The sequence below is a fragment of the Rhipicephalus sanguineus genome, chromosome 4, assembly GCF_013339695.2.
Source record: "Rhipicephalus sanguineus isolate Rsan-2018 chromosome 4, BIME_Rsan_1.4, whole genome shotgun sequence".
NCBI lineage: Eukaryota > Metazoa > Arthropoda > Arachnida > Ixodida > Ixodidae > Rhipicephalus > Rhipicephalus sanguineus.
Window position 1 is genome coordinate 200,016,129 of NC_051179.1, and position 19,682 is coordinate 200,035,810.

Sequence of the window (19,682 nt, forward strand, 5' to 3'; positions counted from 1 at the left end):
AAGCAACCACCTGTCCATGCAGAAAAGACCGCTGTGGCACACGTGTTAACCTAAACGAAATCGCGGCAGAAGTAACTGCTCGCACTGCCTTAGTGTGGCCTGCGTGAAAAGACGCTTACCTTGAGCGACGACTTAGTCATGATGACGGCCGTACCACAGGTGTCGTACTGTCCGCGGTGCAGGAGAGGAAGCGAATGAGCATCACGTGGGGCTTTCAATGCAAGGTGTTGGCCATGCTCCTTCTATTCCGCATAAAGGCTAGCAAGAAGCGTTGCCTACAGTATAGGCATAATGAAGCACAAGGACGCGATAACCATGACATGCATACGTCACGTTCAGGATAGCATCCTGAAGCAACACGAAGAGTGAGTGAGCGTGAAAGGCACAAGCACTTCCGTGCCGTCCGCCGAGATCGCTATTTGCACGCACTGTGAAAACCAATAATGCACGCAGGACACTTCACGTTTGTCACATTTCTCCTTAGGGATAGAAAAAAATGGCCGCCATCCCGCCCTGCAAACGTGAATGTGCAGCGAAACTGTACCAAACACCACCATTGCTGATCGGGGGGAGGGAGGTATGTATTATTATTACTTCAGAGTAATGGTAGTCATAATAGCTTTGTGCTCGCTGTGGTAGACCGTTATCAGTTCCGCGACCATTTTCAGCAAGGCGATTTGTTCCTTTCGCTGAGCATTGTGTGACGTAACGCATAGGCATGCACACGCGCGCTCGGTTGGCGGTAACGCCCCCCTGTGATGGGATGTATATAAGACCGCGTTTAGTTCAATAAACGTTGCTTTTGGCGCACTTGACCCCGTGCGAACCATATGGTGTCAAAAGTCGTCGTACTGCGGCCGATGTACGCAGCTGGCCAAAGAAGAGCGGACGGTTAGCAAACCAACAAGGGCGGCTGGAAGGTCCGAACCTGTTACAAGCATGCAGAATGGGAACAGCACCAGCGCCAACAGACCAGCGGCCCAGTGACCACGCTATGGCCACAGCCGAGATCCTTGGACGCCACAGGCGGCGTATGGCAAAGTTGGAAGACGTGGCGGCAGGAGTTCAAGCTCTTTGCAAGAGCAACGCACCTAAAGCAGCAACCAAAAGAGGTACACGCAACCGCCTTTCTCATGATCATCAGAGAGGACGTCGCAACACGTCTAGCAGTTTTGTTTTTGCAACTGACAAAGAGAAGTCGCACATAACTTCAGTTTGAGGCAGTCTACAAACCAGCACTAATCTTGGCCTACCATGAGTGTCGTTCTAGAAAGCGCGACCAAAATGAGGCCGAAAGTTTCAAAAACTGGTTGACAGACCTACAAGTGCTAGCAGAAAGCATGGGGAGCTTGAAGGGTGTATGCTGAGTGCCGTATTATTCTAGGAATTAGAGATAAAAAGCTGCAAGAAAAGCTCGTCTCTGAAAATGTCTTGTTTGCAAAGACTGTAGAAATATGCAGCCGACGAGAACATAGAAAAGACAGTGCGAAGACACACAGGCGCAACCAGAAGGCCATTACGCTGCCGAGGTGAGCGGATTATTTCAGGCAAAAGGTCGGCGTTGTACAAAGTGCGCAAAGGTTCGTCAGACCGACCATGTGTGCCCCGCAAAAGGACGCACATGTAGAAAATGCGGCGGAAGGAATCACTTCGCCACGGCCTGCAAAAAAATGCCTAAAAAGTTTCATTCAAAAGAGCTAACAGTAGCATTTGTCGAAGCGCAAGAAGCCGATTTCTGGTTAGCAAGTGGGAAAGACGACTACTAGATGGCTCCTGTTCGGGTTGAAGGAAAACCTATTTTTGGCAAGCTAGATAGAGGCGCCACCTGCTATGTTATAGCGCGCAGCCATCTGCAGAATATAACAAACAAGCAGCCACAGGATTGCGAAGTAGTTTTAAACATGTCCTCTGGCTTCCAGACAAAAGCAACGAAACAACTTTGTCTCGAAGTGGCAACGAGGGCAAGCAAGATTCTTACATATTTTTTCGTTGCGGACGACTACATCGCTGTGACCTTGAGTGGTACGGCTGCCGAAGAGCTAGGCTTACTCTAAAAGAGTCTGCATCTGTCGAGCAAATAGAGCTTTACGACGCTGACGAGCTTTAAGAAGACGTGTTCAAAGGTGCAGGTCAATTAGGGGGTATTGTTTACCACCTGAAGCTCAAGCCTGGTTCATAGGCAGTGGTGAAACCAGCACGGCGGATTCCAAAAGCATTGCAAAGCAAGCTGCACCGCATGGAGACGGTGGGAGTGATGGTGGAAGTGACAGACCCGTCAAGGCGGTGATGCGGGCTAGTTGGTTTGAATCACTAGTAATCATATTTGTAGCGCAAAAAGAAACCAGACGTAGACACAAGTAAGGAACACATACACAGGACGGGCGCTAGACATCAACTGATTTATTACTACAGACAACATAAAAAGCCAAAAAACCGTCGGACATGGGCGCATGCGCACATCACACTCCGAGGTGCTACCTTATGCCTGCATCACCACGTGTTACCACCTTACATGCGCAAGATTTCCTTTCAGATAGTCAAGCTCTTTACGAGACAAGGCTATCGACGCAACACTGACACATTTTCTTTCATTCTCACTTATAGCAAACGCTTCTATAATTTCTCGCGTTGCCTGGTCCTTGCCTTTCTTAAGCACACGTGTAGTGGTGAGTTCTGGAGCACAACCACACCGGCGGCAATGGTCCGCCAAATGTCCCCCGCTGCCTGCGCATCAACTGCCGCACGGTGCTCTCGCAGTCTGTCATTAAGACAGCGACCGGTTTGTCCTATGTAGCATCTGCCACAAGTAAGGGGTATCATGTACACGACACCCATCTCGCAAGGTACGAACGGTGTCGCGTGATTTTTGGAGCACGCACTTTTTTCTTTGCGACCATTCACCACAGGGCACATACGGGCCAGCTTCTCTGGAGCAGAGAAAACCACCGACACACCGCATTTTGCTGCCACCTTCTTTTTAGCCGGTGGGAGAAGCGGTGAATGTATGGCAAGGCTACAAGCCACGCACTTGGCTTGCCAGAGGACCTGGATCGAGCCCGCCCTTCAGTCTTCGCCTCATTTAGGAGGACCTCTGCCACAGAACTGATGAGTTCCTTGGAAAAACCCGCCCTCTCGAGGCGTTCTACTTGGCGCTGCAAACTTTGACCAACAAGGTGGTCACATGACTTTGTGAGGGCCGCCCTAAGGCAGCTGACAGCAATTCCCCTTTTTATTAGTTTCGAATGGGCCGAATTATACCTGAGCATTTCCTTTTTTGAACGTGGTTTGTAGCTCCAGCACACGTGCTTCTCAGGCATCTCAAAACACACATCGAGGAATTGGATACTCCCCCCTTCCGGCATTTCATGCGTAAACTTGAGGCCTTTTGCACATGCACTAAACACATTTAGAATACTTTGGACACATTTTTCTCGTGCAATAGGTTCTACCCCGCTTATCACCACCAGGTAATCGTCAACATATCTAAAAATTACTGCTCTGGGAGCCTGGTCAATGTGCGCAGCAATGCGTCTGTCACAATCGGCTAAAACCAATGTACTTAAAATCGGAGCTATGCTCGAGCCAATACAAACACCCTCTCTCTGTATAAAAACCCGGTCATTGAAAGAGACATATGTGTTCGCAAGATAAAAGGATAGTAATTCTAAAAAACTCTCAGTCGATAGGCCGGAGAAGCTGTGAAATCTCAAAGGTCCGACTCCTCGATGGCATCTCTTACCACCCTGAGAATTTCTTGCTGAAGAATAGAATAAAAAAGATCCTCGGCATCGACGGAAAAAGCGAAAACTTCCTCCGAAGGACTTTCTAATTTCCGGAAAAATTCTATCACTTCATCAGAATTCTTTACCAAGAAGGGATCTGTGACCTTCAGAGCCGACAGATTTCCCTGAAGGTACTTCGAAATCTCAACCTGCCACGTGCCCTTCTCTGTGATTATTGCGCGAAAGGGAACACCATCTTTATGAGTTTTTGCCGTGAAAAAAATCTCAAGTGACCCTTTCTTAGCCGCAAGTACACTCTTTCGTAGGCGACACAAATTCAACTTCTCGCATAGTGCTAGCGCCTGTCTCTTAGCTTTAGCTGGAACAACTTTTGCAGCTTTGAAGTTCTTTGTGATCGCTTCTTGTGCTTTTTTACCGTACATTGACATAGATGTAACAACGAACGCTCGCTCTTTATCGCTTATCAACAGCGCAAGATTACTTTCTCGCAAAAAAATTCGGCAGATCCCACGTACCCTGGGAGTCGATGTAATGCGAAGCATGCGGCGGGAAGGTGACTGTGGCGTACTTTTCTTTTACGGAGCGACACTCTACAAAATGATGCTAAAGATGTGTATAAATTTTAAATGCACACATATATGTTCAAGAGCCGCATATGCGTTATATAACCAGTTGTTTACGGTTGGGTAACGCTGCCAATGGGAACGTGGGTATTACCAACACCAGAAGCGGTACGCTGATATGTAGTGCTTATACTTGTCCCGAGAACGCACGCATGTTTCACGAACCCGTGTGCCTCTGTGGAAGAAGTTCTTGACAGTTTTTGAACAAAGGTATCATCACCGTGATCAGTGAGCACCAGCAGCTGGTCACGACTTGTTATAGGATCCGATCGTGATTGTGGTGACGAGGTGTCCATGTGTAGTGAAGTATGGGGTATAGTAGAGCTGTTGGAATTCGTGATGGCTCGGTCATTTCGTCGAAAATTTTCTGTCGATAGAGCCGGCGACATGTCGGAACCTGAAGCCACTCTTAGCGTTGTCTAGGTACAGGCCGTCGAGGCTGGTAGGCCTGGATAGCGCTACGTAGGCCAACATCAGTGCATGATGCTTGTCGTATTGGTAGACTACCTGGGCGTATGTGGCCTACGTAGCCTAGTCTACAAAGTGGCTGTCAGTCAATCTCGCATCATCCTCGGTCAGCATGAGGCCATCGCCCAACCTCGTAGGAAATGAAGAGGACACTGCGTCGTTCTGGCGGACAAAGTGCATTTTACGGTGCGATGATGTGAATATCATACGTAACTTCCGTTAATGTATTCATCCGGGGTCGAGCAATGCTTCAATATAGCTTGCTGAATCATAGGAATACAAACGTACTGTTTATTAGACTGCTATAAAAGCGGAGCCAACACCGGAACCACAGATGTTAATCTGATATGACGCCTGTATCGTAGGAGTGTACATATCGTAGGAGTATCATGTAGTGTTTATTGCTTTCTCGTAAAATGAGATAGCCACCACCACAACCACAAGTAACGTTGCACCGACATTACGCCTGCGCAGGCTGTTTTTCCAAACGAGTTTACAGACTTGGCGGGGCTCAGTGGTAGAATACCTGATTGCCACGCAGAATACTCGGGCTCGATTCCTGCTGGGATCCTAATTTTCATTCTTTCCATTCTTCGAGTCAACGCTGCCGATGTTGGTTTTCCTTAACACTCTAGCATTTAAGTTGCCAATGTCTGTTCTCGCCGTTCCTGGGTAAATATAAACTGTCAATCACCTGTGGCGCATACCCGTAAACCGCGGCCCGTGGTAAACGTGTGTGTGCCACACGTGTCTAGTGGAAAGGGTTTGACGACGTACGCGACAGCATTTTCAAGTTATTCATGTCATGACCCGAAAATCATATATACCAAGTCCTCTTAAACTCCCATGCCAATTTTGGTCTATACCAAGTTAAGGAGGCGATCATGAGAGCACCCAGACGTAGGCGGCTAGATAGATAGATAGACAGATAGATAGATAGATAGATAGATAGATAGATAGATAGATAGATAGATAGATAGATAGATAGATAGATAGATAGATAGATAGATAGATAGATAGATAGATAGATAGATAGATAGATAGATAGATAGATAGATAGAAACGCTCAAAGTGCCAGAGGTTCGCTAAGAAATGCTTCGCATTTAATAATCAACACACCTACGCACCGGAAGCCGCTTTCTGTTCTTGCCTTCAGGCCTAGAAATAACCAATCCACACCCTCAGCTATACACCTACCCTTATCTTGCTCATTTGCACTAATGGCTACCTTCCTGACTAGCGACAGCATTTCTACAGGGGATTCGTTTGGCTCACTCGCGAATTTCGGACCATGTTTGAGTACAGATTCCACATCCTGGGGGAGTGGCTCTACATCAAGGTATTCTACTTTTCCCGTGGTTGTCCTCCCTTTCTGGCGCGACATTTTCCACGCACATAACACCGGTAGATACGCCTTCCAGAGAAGTTCGGACCCATAAGCAGCTTCGCGAGAAAGAACACCAAACGCAAAGTATCTTTCTCGTCCACCAGTACCACCCGAAGAAACGGACAGGCGTAAGCACACTTGAAGAAACCTGACCTGTCGCCACAGTTCGGAGCGCAACATATTGGTGATTCTCCTGGAATATCTTTCAGACGCCTGCACAAGAAACGATCACAAAGAACTTCAAAGCTGCAAAAGTTGTTCCAGCTAAAGCTAAGAGACAGGCGCTAGCACTATGCGAGAAGTTAAATTTGTGTCGCCTACGAAAGAGTGTACTTGCGGCTAAGAAAGGGCCACTTGAGATTTTTTTCACGGCAAAAACTCATAAAGATGGTGTTCCCTTTCGCGCAATAATCACAGAGAAGGGCACGTGGGAGGTTGAGATTTCGAAGTACCTCCAGCGAAATCTGTCGGGTCTGAAGGTCACAGATCCCTTTTTGGTAAAGAATTCTGATGAAGTGATAAAATTTTTCCGGAAATTAGAAAGTCCTTCGGAGGAAGTTTTCGCTTTTACCGTCGATGCCGAGGATCTTTTTTATTCTATTCCTCAGCAAGAAATTCTCAGGGTGGTAAGAGATGCCATCGAGGAGTCGGACCTTTGAGCTTTCACAGCTCCTCCGGGCTATCGACTGAGAGTTTTTTAGAATTACTATCCTTTTATCTTGCGAACACATATGTCTCTTTCAATGACCGGGTTTTAATACAGAGGGAGGGTGTTTGTATTGGATCGAGCATAGCTCCGATTTTAAGTACATTGTTTTTAGCCGATTGTGACAGACACATTGCTGCGCACATTGACCAGGCTCCCAGAGCAGTAATTTTTAGATATGTTGACGATTACCTGGTGGTGATAAGGGGGGTAGAACCTATTGCACGAGAAAAATGTGTCCAAAGTATTCTAAATGTGTTTAGTGCATGTGCAAAAGGCCTCAAGTTTACGCATGAAATGCCGGAAGGGGGAGTATCCAATTCCTCGATGTGTGTTTTGAGATGCCTGAGAAGCACGTGTGCTGGAGCTACAAACCACGTTCAAAAAAGGAAATGCTCAGGTATGATTCGGCCCATTCGAAACTAATAAAAAGGGGAATTGCTATCAGCTGCCTTAGGGCGGCCCTCGCAAAGTCATGTGACCACCTTGTTGGTCAAAGTTTGCAGCGCCAAGTAGAACGCCTCGAGGGGGCGGGTTTTTCCAAGGAACTATCAGTTCTGTGGCAGAAGTTCTCCTAAATGAGGCGAAGACTGAAGGGCGAGCTCGATCCAGGTCCTCTGGCAAGCCACGTGCGTGGCCTGTAGCCTTGCCATACATCCACCACTTCTCCCACCGGCTAAAGAAGGTGGCAGCAAAATGCGGTGTGTCGGTGGTTTTCTCTGCTCCAGAGAAGCTGGCCCGTATGTGTCTTGTGGTGAATGGTCGCAAAGAAAAAAGTGCGTGCTCCAAAAAGCACGCGACACCGTTCGTACCTTGCGAGATGGGTGTCGTGTACAAGATACCCCTTACTTGTGGCAGATGCTACATAGGACAAACCGGTCGCTGTCTTAATGACAGACTGCGAGAGCACCGTGCGGCAGTTGATGCGCAGGCAGCGGGGGACATTTGGCGGACCATTGCCGCCGGTGTCGTTGTGCTCCAGAACTCACCACTACACGTGTGCTTAAGAAAGGCAAGGACCAGGCAACGCGAGAAATTATAGAAGCGTTTACTATAAGTTAGAATGAAAGAAAATGTGTCAGTGTTGCGTCGATAGCCTTGTCTCGTAAAGAGCTTGACTATCTGAAAGGAAATCTTGCGCATGTAAGGTGGTAACACGTGGTGATGCAGGCATAAGGAAGCACCTCGGAGTGTGATGGTGCGCATGCGCCCATGTCCGACGGTTTTTTGGCTTTTTATGTTGTCTGTAGTAATAAATCAGTTGATGTCAAGCGCCCGTCCCGTGTATGTGTTCCTTACTTGTGTCTACGTCTGGTTTTTTTGCGCTACAAATATTACTAGTGACAGATCCGACAGAGTGGGACATGGTCGTCATCACTATAGGAGAGAGGGTACGAATTGGCCTTGACCCTCCCGACTTGTACAAAGCTCTGCTTCGCGAGCACTATACAATACCAACATTGGAAGACATAGCACCTTCGGTCAGTGGGGCGCAGTACTTTACAACTTTGTACGCAGCCTCCGGTTTCTGGCAAATAAAGCTAGATAAAAAAAAGCTCCAACATTTGCCTTCAATCTCCAATCTACTTTGGTTTGGAATCTCGTCGGTGCCGGAAACATTTCAGCGTGCCATGCACCGGCCGCTAGAAGACCTCGGAGGAGTATCGGTTGTCATTGGCGGCATTCCAGTGTGAGACGCAACGAGAAGGCAGCGTGATACCAACCTTGAAAACGTCCTGCGACGATGCCAGGAGTACAAACTGAAATTAAACAGAAATAAATTTCGTTTTTTTGCAGGAATCTGTCCGGTACCCGGGACACGTTCTGACGCGTGACGCACTGAGCCGGGATCCACAGCGGCTAGAAGACATCTTGCAAGCCCACACGCCAAGCAACCATAAAGAGCTGCAGACATTCCTGGGCATGGTAAATTTTGTCTCTCAGTTTATTGAGAATATGTCAGACCTAATAGCGCCACTTTGAGAACTTTTAAAAAAGGTTGTCGCGTGGCTTTGGGAAGAACGCCAAAACGTAAGCTTCAGGGCTGTTAAGGAAGCGCTGGCGACAGCCCCCGTAGACTAAGCTACTACCAGAAGGGAAAAATCACTAGGCTATTGGTAGACGCCAGCCAAAACGCCCTTGATGCAGTAATCATGCAGGATGGGCATCCGCCATCGCACTCGTCGCGTTCGTTGACAGAAACGCAGCAAAGGTATGCCCAGATCGAAAAAGAGATGCTGGCAAACGTTGACGGCTGTGAAAGATTACGGGACTATCTTTCGGGCAGCCCGACGTTGGGGTAGAATAGGATCACAAGCCAGTACAAATAATATTTAAGAGGCCGTTATGCCAATGTCCTCTACGACTAAGCGCATGCGCCTCAGCTTACAGAGGCACCCACTGGTCGTACGCAGTTAGAAAGCAGCTGCTTGTTGCTGACGGTTTATCGCGGTCTCCGAGCAAAGCACTACTCAAAAAATAGCGCCTGAATTGTCATGTGAATACCATTGCTAGCGATCAACTATCACACAGACGGCTGAGTCAAGTTCACAAGACACCGACCAGGACCCAGTGATGGCGAAACTTCGACAGTATGATAGCACGCAGCGGCCCGAGAGCACGGCGGATGCCAGTAGCGAGCTACGTTGCTACTGGAGCTTTCGTGAGGAGCTGCATACGCAAGACGGCCTCAAGAGCAGCCGCCTCATCATTCATGCCGCACATGGAGGAGCAGAAAAAATGAAGGCACGTGCTCGAATTGTGCGGCCTTTTATAAACAGCGATCTAGATGTAGTTGCTCGACGCTGTGAGACCTGCGAAAAAGCACAAGCCACGAAATCCGCGTTTGCCAATGATGAATCATGAAATTCCAAGCCTACCATGGGAAGTTGCTATCACAATGACAAAAATTGGTGGCTCTTGGCTTTTCCAATTGGTGGCAATCACAAGGTGATTGCCGCTTTAGCATACATATTTGCCACTCATGGCTTCCTTCAGCTCCTCTGCACCGACAATGGGCCGCTATCCAGCAGCCAGAACTTCCGTGATCTTTTTGGTAAGATTGGCTTGCACCTTGTGTGTTCCAATCCCTATCATCCTTGATCAAACGGATAGGCTGAACGTGCAATGCAAGGAGCCAAAATGCTGCTGAAGAGGTATCTGTACGGCGCAGTGGATTTTTGTGTTGCATTGCTTGAGTGGAGATTCCTATTTTAACTCTCAAATGCAGATTCGTGGGCCGACAGGCGAAGACGCTGCTACCAGTCACCAACAACAACTTGCGACCCCTAACCATTCCCCTCAATAGGTGCAATGGCGGCTCCACAACATCAGAAGCAGACAACATTCCTTCTACAACAGAGGTCGCTACCAGGGCTTCCTGATGACACAATGTATAATGTGCCATCAAAAACCTGGTTCCCTGCTATATTTGTCAAGCCTGCCAGCAGTCCAACAACCTACATTGTCGAGACCGAAGATGGGCTCCAGTTGCAGCGCACTAGAGAACACCTCCGTTTGGCACCCACTCCAGCGGGAAATTCCTTGCGCCCACACAAAAAGATCGACTTGAAGTGGGAACTGCAGAGCCACAACTGCGCAGAAACGGACGTAACCGCCGAGCCCCACGAAGATACTCAATGCCGGAGCTTTAGATCGTCATTTAGTAAAAAGGAAGATGTGACGTTATGCACAGCCATGTACACGCACGCTCGGTTGGCAGTAACGCCTCCCTGGGATAGGGTGTGTATAGGAGCGCGTTTTGTTCAATAACCGTTCCTTTTGGCGCAAGGTGTGTGACCGGGCTAGTTGGTACTCCATAGGGACGTGAACAGCGCGTGAAACACACAAGGACGAAAAACCGACGACGACTAGCGCTGACTTCCAACTGAAATTTATTAACACAAACATGGAAAAACGAGAACAAGATGGCACACGTGATCACCGCTCATTTCAATTGCGCGTGACGGCAGACATGGAGAGGCAACCGAGAGGAGAGAGACAAATAATTAATAAGCAAAAACCACAAAAACCGCGAAAAGGCATCAGGAAAACCAACCGGAGTATGTCTAGGTTATCTGACCATATGAACTTAGGTAATCTATTTCTTTGTCAGTGAGGGCAATTGAACGATGCCACTTTAGGGTCCTTGTGTCAGGGCACTTTGTCAATTTTTGAGGATTGCCTTGACCCGCTTGTCATCACATATGAGCTCGCCGATGAGGGAGTGCTCAGATATCTCGACTTAAAACTGTCCTTTTCTAACTGGCATGTGTGTTGAAAGAACGAGCCCCGCGCCAAAAAACCTCTCCTGCCGTACACTTCGGCACATACTAAACTAGTTAGGCGGGGAATCATTCAAGCATGCTTGCACAACGCTCTTGTTAAGTTCTGCCATCACTCCATTCACGACAGCTTCTTCTCGCAGATAGGTAGATTGAAGGCAGCCGGCTATCCCCGCCACCTTCTCGTCTCTGTTGCTGACAAGCTGCGCGAAAGGTTTAAGCAATCGAGTAGTTCTCCTGAACTTCAGGCACCAGCGAGAAATAAGGTGGCGGTTATTCCGTATAAACATGCCATTTCTCGCAAGCTCAAAAAGATAGGTGAAAAGGCGGGCATCTCAGTCGTCTTTTCGGCACCGCACAAGCTGTCTGAGCTCAGTGTCAGGACCAACCCTATAAAACGGGATGAAAGCGCACGCAAAATTAACCACAAAAATAAATTCCTTGACTGCTCTAGTAGCGTTGTTTATAACATTCCACTCTGATGCGGACAGACTTATATCGGGCAGACAGGCAGGTGTCTTAATGTACGTTTGCAGGAGCATAACCAAAAGGTGCGCAGAGGGACCGAAGGTTTTCTTGCAATTCACTGTTCGCAACGCGGGTGCGCTCCAGCATTTGATAACATACAAATTTTAGCTAGGCATCATCAGGATAGCACGCGCATAATCACTGAAGCTGCAGCTATCGCTAAAGGCTATTGCATCAGCAAACCTTCCATCGCCCTCGCTGACAAAGAAATAGATTACCTAAGTTCATCCGGTCAGATAACCTAGACATACTCAGGTTGGGTTTCCTGATGCCTTTTCGAGGTTTTTGTGGTTTTTGCTTAATAATTCTTTGCGTCTCTCCTCTCGGTTCCCTCTCCATATCTGCCGTCCCGCGCAATTCAAATGAGCGGTGATCACGTGTGTCATCTTGTTCTCGTTTTTCCATGTTTGTGTTAATAAATTTCAGTTGGAAGTCAGCGCTAGTCCTCGTCGGTTTTTCGTCATTGTGTGTTTCACGCGCTGTTCACGTCACCCTTTTGGCGCACTTGACCTCGTGCGAACCACACATTGTATTCACGCTGTTTTTCTCGTGTCTTTAATTTGCGTAGTCTACCCATGGCAGTGTTAGAAAGAACTTAGAACTTGGAGTTGCTAGACGGGTCTCCCTTTTATATATGAAAGCGGGAAACACACGCGAGGAGAAGGAAGGGCCGTTTGACGTCACTGGAAGCCTTCTTGTGAAGTGCAAAGCAGCTGCAACCTATCTTTGCCGGTAACGCGTGGGAGGGTGTTCTGATTCTTCACAGGCGCCTTATTGAAACGAATACTGAGCTCTATGCTGTATGCCTCATTGCAAAGAAAGATATGCCGCTTCCCTTCCATCGTTAAAGAGCCTCTGAATCACCCAGAGGTCGACATTTAAGGCTCAACCACATGCACGCGATCTTCGATCGACGGCGACGAGTGAGAAGATTTGCTGCCGCGGAGGGCAATCTGTCGCGATCGCTTGTCGTGTCGCAGGTTTCTGGGGAGCCCGAAAAAATCGCTTGTTCCCCGAAAGTGACCATTTCTGGCGAAATGTCAGCAACCCTGATCCTCGCTTGGGTTGCAATTTGTTCCTGATGCTTCTCCTCCGCGCAAACTTCAAGGAATGTCCACTCAGGGTGTCTACCGAGTTGACATTTCTAAATTCCCCGAGTTTTCCAGGTTTTCCCTGAGTGTTTTTGCTAAAATTTCCTGAGTGAAACAGAACTTTGTTTCATGTCAAGATAGGTAAAGACCATATCACTCGGTGATGTCACTCTATAATACGCACGTTAAAAAATAAAAAGACTTAATCCCATTTGAATAGTACATAGAACAGTTAAACCTCAATATAGCGAAGTTGGTAAACGTGGCAACTCACTTCGTTATATCGAAACTTCGTTAAACTGAAATTCGACCTTTCATGCAAGGCATAGTAACTGAAGGATTAATCTTCAACTGAAAATGACACAGGAATGCTCGACTAATATATCAACATGAAATAACTCTTTTTTTAATTTTTGCGTGAAAAAAAGACTATTTTGTTGAGCCTGAGATGCAGCAATCACAGTTAGATGCCTTGCCAGAGTGTCACATATAAAGACGAAACCAATGCGGGTTTAATGCACTGTCGAATGGCGCTTGTTCTGCTGCTGCGGGTTGTTGTCAAATCCTCGTGCGTTGCCCAGAGCAATGCAATGCCTTTGCTATCATGTTGCCCAAACGAACCATTTGCTCTCCACGAATGCACAACATCGAAAACCATCCCACGTTAGAAAAAAAGTCACAGTTTCACTGCGAGAGCCAAATAGTAAATCTGATAGCAACAAAGAGGAATTTTATATGAATATAGGCTAGCAGCTCGCTCCTTCAGGAAACGCAGCCGCTGCACTAAGAGAAGTGCCCTATCTATGGCTCAGGGGCGGATTCAGGTACATATTGGGGGGGGGGGGCTACAAAGGCTGAAGCCACCGCTCAGCAGTGCAATTTGGCGGCTAACACATATTTACAACAGCCCTGAGGGGATTATGGCAGTGCCTAAGAAGCCTTCGTTGTAAATGTGCATAGGGAAACAGGAAAGGGTAGAGCCATGAGAGAGGTAGAGAGTAGGGACAAGATTCTCTTTACCCCTTTTGGGCAGTGGCAGGCAAAGCAACCTGACAAATGGGGCAAACTCAACAGGCAGCCTGACAAAGCAATTGGACGGCAGGCACTGAAGGGAGGGGGCGAGGGCTGGCTTAGAGGAGGGGGGGGGGGCGATCGCCGCTACCGCCCCCCCCCCCCCTTGGGATCCACCGTTGCTATGGCTTCAACGAAAGATTTGCAATTAGAGCACAACGCCTACAAAGGTATGAGCCGTCTGCTGATCCCCACTAAAGATACCGCGGCGCACGCGACCACGCCCGCTGGTACAAAGTACGCACTTCCTGTCGGACTCACGCAGCCCCCCCCCCCTCCCACCACCTTCCCAACGCGCCAGCTCCTATCTCCATGTGCCCATCGCGTGAATGAGACGGTCGGCTCGTTTCATCTCTGTTTAAGCCCCGTTCGTCGGCAGCGCTCGCGCACTTTCACTCGCACATTGATCATACGACGCGCGGGGTGATGTAATCGCGATTTGGACTTGATAAGGAAGATCATGGCGAAGGCAAAAAATTCGCGTCGGAGTGTCTATATAATTGCTATCGCAAAAAAAAGCAATATAGCTGCGGGCTAAGATCGCATGAAAGCACGGCACCAGCCTGAATGACGGCACATCCGATTATGGTGGAAACGTTACTGTTTTCCGACATCGCGCACCGAATCGAGCAAGTGGCACCCGTGCCGGTGTCGCGAATTTCGGTCGCAGCTATGCCTTCGGCTTTGTAGCAAACATCCACATGCTGTGGCTTGTGATTGCGAGCTGCAGCCCCCAAAAATATCAGTCGACTGCCTAAAACTTGTTTCAGCAGTGCCCTCATCGGGAAAAAAAGAGAAAAAGCTTTCACTTGCTGTGAATGGGCCCGTTAATTACGCTAGCTCTCGCCTGGAAATTTATTCTATTCTTCACGGGGTCCTAAATAGCATCTTTGAAACTCGGGATGAGATAGAGTGAGCTCTCCGATAACAGCCAACAAGCGTCGTCTTTTTTCTCGCCGATCGGGATGGCTTGCCAGATACCAGCCTTGTCGAAGACATCCGCTTCCTGAACGATCGCGATCGCTTACAAGATAACTCAAGCTCGTTACATCTACTGTTACCGCTTCTACAACTAATCGTGCTTGTTACTTGACATGCGGCGATAACAAAAACACCATATCGGGCGCTAACGCACAGCACGCGCGAGAAAGATTACAGAACTACACCGCGTAGTCACGGAACACCCTGAAACATTGCGCGATAGATGTGTCGTGGTTCGCGGTTCCCGCATGCCACGCATTAGCCGGACTCTCTCCCACTTCACCGCTCCGAAGGCGATCACAGCATCGAGGTGCGCCACTTCCCCGCAGCCGCAGCGGCCGTTTGATTTGAAAAATGCGTTCACAAAATATCGAGCCAGCGCAACCGCGACTTTTGTCGCCTTTCAATAAAGTTACTGTGCATTTTCCCTGATGGGAGCACAATTTCCCTGAGTTTTCCCTGAGAATTTCAAGACTATCCAAAATCCCTGAGAATTCCCGGCTTTCCCAGTCGGTAGACACCCTGCCACTGGAAGATGTACAGCAAAAATCAGCATAGGAGATTCTTCTTTCGTCACGACTCTCATCGTTCTCCAAGCATGCTGCAAAGATTTAATCATAGGAATGGACTTTCTCGGGGTGCACGAGGCCGTAATCAACATCCCGGACTGCGTGGTTTCATTTTGCAAGAGTCCTGGTTTGACTGATTGTTTATCGCAGCAACGCATCTCCTTTCGTCTCAATGACGACGACACAGTTGTGCCGCCTCGATCATGCAACCTTTCTCAGTAACATGTGACGTACCGTTTCGCGGCGTAGTCGTGGACCGAATAACCTCGCGGCTTTTGGCTCACGGCATTTCAGTCGCACGAGGAATTGTGAATGTCACCGACGGGCGCACGAACCTCCCATTGACCACTTTTTGCACAGAGTACAGGCACCTTCTAAAGGGCACCAGTGTGCCTAGTTTGACGAGGTAGCAGATGTTCGCGGCTGCCTTTCAGCACTCGAAGGAACGCCTGCCCAAGATCCATAAGACCTAGCACCTGTCCTTGACGTCAGCCCTGTTTTACCGCAGCAGGAGTCAGAATGCCTTCTTGCGCTGCTAGCCAAGTTCCACGACTGTTTTTCGTCGACCTCAAAAGTCGGCCGGACACCCCTGACCAAGCAACGAATCATCACAGAGGACACAGCGAGACCAATCCATCAGAATCCGTATCGTGTGGTTTCAAAGGAACGCGAAGCGATGGTAGCCAAAATGCTTGAAGACGACGTGATTCAACCAGCAGAGAGCCCCTGGGCGTCACCTGTTACTGTAGTCAAGAAGAAGGACGCAGCCTACGTTTCTGTGTGGACTATTGAAAGCTAAATTAGGTGACAAAGGAAGACGTGTACACGCTTCCCCGTATAGATGATTCGCTCGACAGGCTTCGAAATGCACGTTACTTCTCTTCAATGGACTTAAAGAGTGGATATTGGCAAATTGAAGTACACCCTAGAGATCGTCAAAAAACCGCATTTTTGACGCCATACGGACTGTACGAATTTAAGGTTTTACCATTCGGCTTATGCGCCGCGCCTGCTACTTTTCAGCGCCTCATGGATACCAAAAAACCTGCCTAGTCTATCTTGACGACGTCATTGTGTTACTTCAACGTCTGACAAACACCTTGAACGGCTACAGGTGGTTCTGCAGGTCACACGGTCCGCCGGCTTGATGCTGAAGCCGGAGAAGCGCCACTTTTGCTTTGAGGAACTACAGTTTGTTGGCCATGTTGTCAGTTACGCAGGAGTTCGTCAGGATCCTGACAAAGTGGTTGCCGTCGCACAGTTTCCGATACCGTCAGATAAAAACGCTGTCAGCAGTTTTCTGGGCCTCTGTGAATGTTATCGGCCGGTTTATACCTGATTTTGCACGCATTGCGTCACCGTGAACTCGCCTCACGAGAGATGACGTTGGTTTTGTTTGGGGCGACGAACAATAAACTGCTTTCAATGATTTGGGGCAACGTGTACACACACCCCCAGTCCTTGCCCACTTTGACGAGACAGCCCCTACAATGCTCCATACTGACGCCAGTTGGCCTCGGAGCTGTGTTCGTGCATCGCCAGCAAAACGCGGAAATAGTGATTGAATACGCAAGCAGAACTCTTTCGCGCACAGAGGCAAACTGCTCGACCACTGAAAAAGGATACCTCTCCGTGGTATAGGCGGTTATGAAATTTCGCCTATATTTTTACGGCCACTCTTTCAAGGATATCAGTGGCCATCGTTCACTGTCTTGGTTGACAAATCTCAAAGATCCTTCCAGGCGATCAGCACGCTGGAGCATTAGACTACAGGAATTTGATACGACGATAGTGTACAAGTCGGGAAAACGACACACAGATGCCGACTGCCTGTCTCAATCACCGATAGAGTCGGCTGCGCCTCTCGACGAAGAGACAGCATTCCTCCGAATCCTCGACACCTCGACTATTGCAGACCAACAACAGGACGATCCTGAGCTGCTTGGCCTGATTAATTATTTATAAGGACGAACTCAGAACACGCCCAAAGTCTTTGCAAGGGTATTGTCGTCATTTCGTTTACGAAACAAAGTGCTTTACAAAATGAACTTCTCGTCAGAGGGATCCCTACCATCCGTCGTAGTGAAGTATTACAAGCGTGCCAGAATGAGGTCACTTCTGGGCATTTAGGCTACACGCGTACACTGAGCAGAGTGCGGCAGAGATACTACTGGCCAAGACTCGCCGCTGCAGTGAAACGTCATGTTCGGATCTGCCTCGATTGCCAGCAGCGCAAGTCACCCCCAACGAAACCAACTGGCTTGTTACACCCAGTCCAGGTTCCGCAGACGCCGTTTGACCATATCGGAATGGACCTTATGGGTCCACTTCCTACCTCTAGCGCTGGTAACCGCTGGGTTATTGTAACGACCGACTACCTTACTCGCTACGCCGAGACAATAGCTATCCAGAGAGGCACAGTAGCGGAGGTGGCCAATTTTTCATAGGAGAATATTGTGTTGAGACACGGCGCGCCATCAACCGTTATAACAGATCAGGGAACCGCATTCACAGCGGCGCTTTCAGACCGTGCGTTCTTGCTCGGTGGTACAATTCATCGGAAATCGACAGCCTACCATCCACAAACCAAAGGAGTAACCGAGCGGCTGAACAAAACGCTGGAAGACATGTTTTCAGTGTATGTGGACATAGAATTGCTACGAGATTCTACCTTATACAACGTCTACTTAGAACACTGCTGAGCAAGAAACCACACGGATGAACACATTTCGCCTTGTTCATGGACGAGAAGTAAGGACGATGTTGAACGCGATGCTGCCACACGAATGCGACGAAGTTGAAACGGGTGCCGACGCGGTTACTCAAAGCTCGGAGGAAGCCAGGCAGCTCGCACGTGTGCGAATCTACCAGCAGCACGAGCACAACGCAGGTCGCTGTAATCTGCGTCGCACACTTGTAACCTACGAATCCGGCGACAGGGTGTGGGTGTGGACGTTTGTACGAAGAAGGGGACTATCCAAAAAGCTAGTCGGCAGGTACTTCGAACCTTATCGAGTGCTGCGATCACTAACTGACGTCACCTTCGAGGTTGTCCCGGATAGCCCCCACTGTACAAGGCGCCGCCAGCACCGACCTGAACTTGTCCACGTAGTGCGCATAAAGCCGCACGTAAGCGAGTGACTTTGCGAGGGACTGTCGCTTGTACGAAGAACAAGAAGATGCTTTTAATGAAAAGAAAGAGGAGAGGTCGGCCTGGAAAGCGGGTTTCTAGCTTGCTACTCCTCACGGGGGTAAGGGGGAAGGGGAAAGAAAGAGAAAGAGGGAGGTGTGATGATAGGCGACGATGGTATGGCACAATGAGTCACTGTACACACTGTTTTGCACGGGGACAGGGCACGCGCAAAAGTCTTTATGCCGCAATTGCTTTAAAGACGAGTATCTAAACCTGTATCAGTTAGAAATCTCAATACCCACTTTAAACTTTGTTGGGCCTGGTCTGCATGCTCCCAAGCACCCACAAGCTTCTCCTCCGAAAAAGGTCGGGAGTCCAGACGTTCTACGACGCACTTAAGTGATTGTCTTTCGGTCGCGTACTGAAGGCACACGCACAGGATGTGGTGAATAGTCTCAGACGTGTGACACACACTGCAGTTAGGGTTTCGCTCCTGCCCAGTCTTGCAAAGGCATCTTCGTGTATACGCAACACCCAGCCGCAATCTATGTAGTAATGTTTCCTGGTCTCTTCTTAACCGGAATGGAAGCCGAAAAGCACGACCAGAGTCAAGTCTGTAAAGACGTTCTTGGCGATAATTAGGGCCATTCCATAAGCGTGTCATAGATGTTTTCATAGATTCAGACAGCAAGCCATTGATGTCGTATCGGGAAAAGTGAATTGATATGACTTCGCCGTTAGTGTGCGCCATTTTAGCTTCTGCGTCAGCTTGCTCGATCCCAGCTTTGCCACAGCGACTGGGAATCCATTGCAATGCAACGGTATGCCCGGATTGAGACGCCTCAGTTAACATATTCATTATGTCACACACCAGAGGGCTGTATGCGGTTCCTTGCTTCATGTAATTGCTGGTAAGTTGAAGTGCCGGTTTGGAGTCACAAAATAATGTCCATTTCGCGGGACTTTGTTGTACAATGTAGTGGGCAGCTTGTCGGACGCCGGTCAGCTCAGCCACAGTAGATGATGTCCGAATCGCTATCTTGAAGCGTTTCGTGACGCCAATGTGAGGAACCGTGAAAGCTGCTGCTGAGGAGGTCTG

At 48.7% G+C, this 19,682-nt stretch overlaps 1 protein-coding gene across 1 annotated transcript in view; it reads right to left on the reverse strand.

Moving 5' to 3' along the window:
* Window positions 1-18,477: 18,477 nt before the first annotated feature.
* Window positions 18,478-19,682, reverse strand: part of LOC119391978 (probable ATP-dependent DNA helicase HFM1) — a 395,854-nt gene continuing 394,649 nt past the window's right edge. The window contains exon 12 of the mRNA XM_049415461.1: window positions 18,478-18,609. Coding sequence (XP_049271418.1) covers window positions 18,478-18,609 — 132 coding nt within the window. The remainder of the gene's footprint in view (window positions 18,610-19,682) is intronic.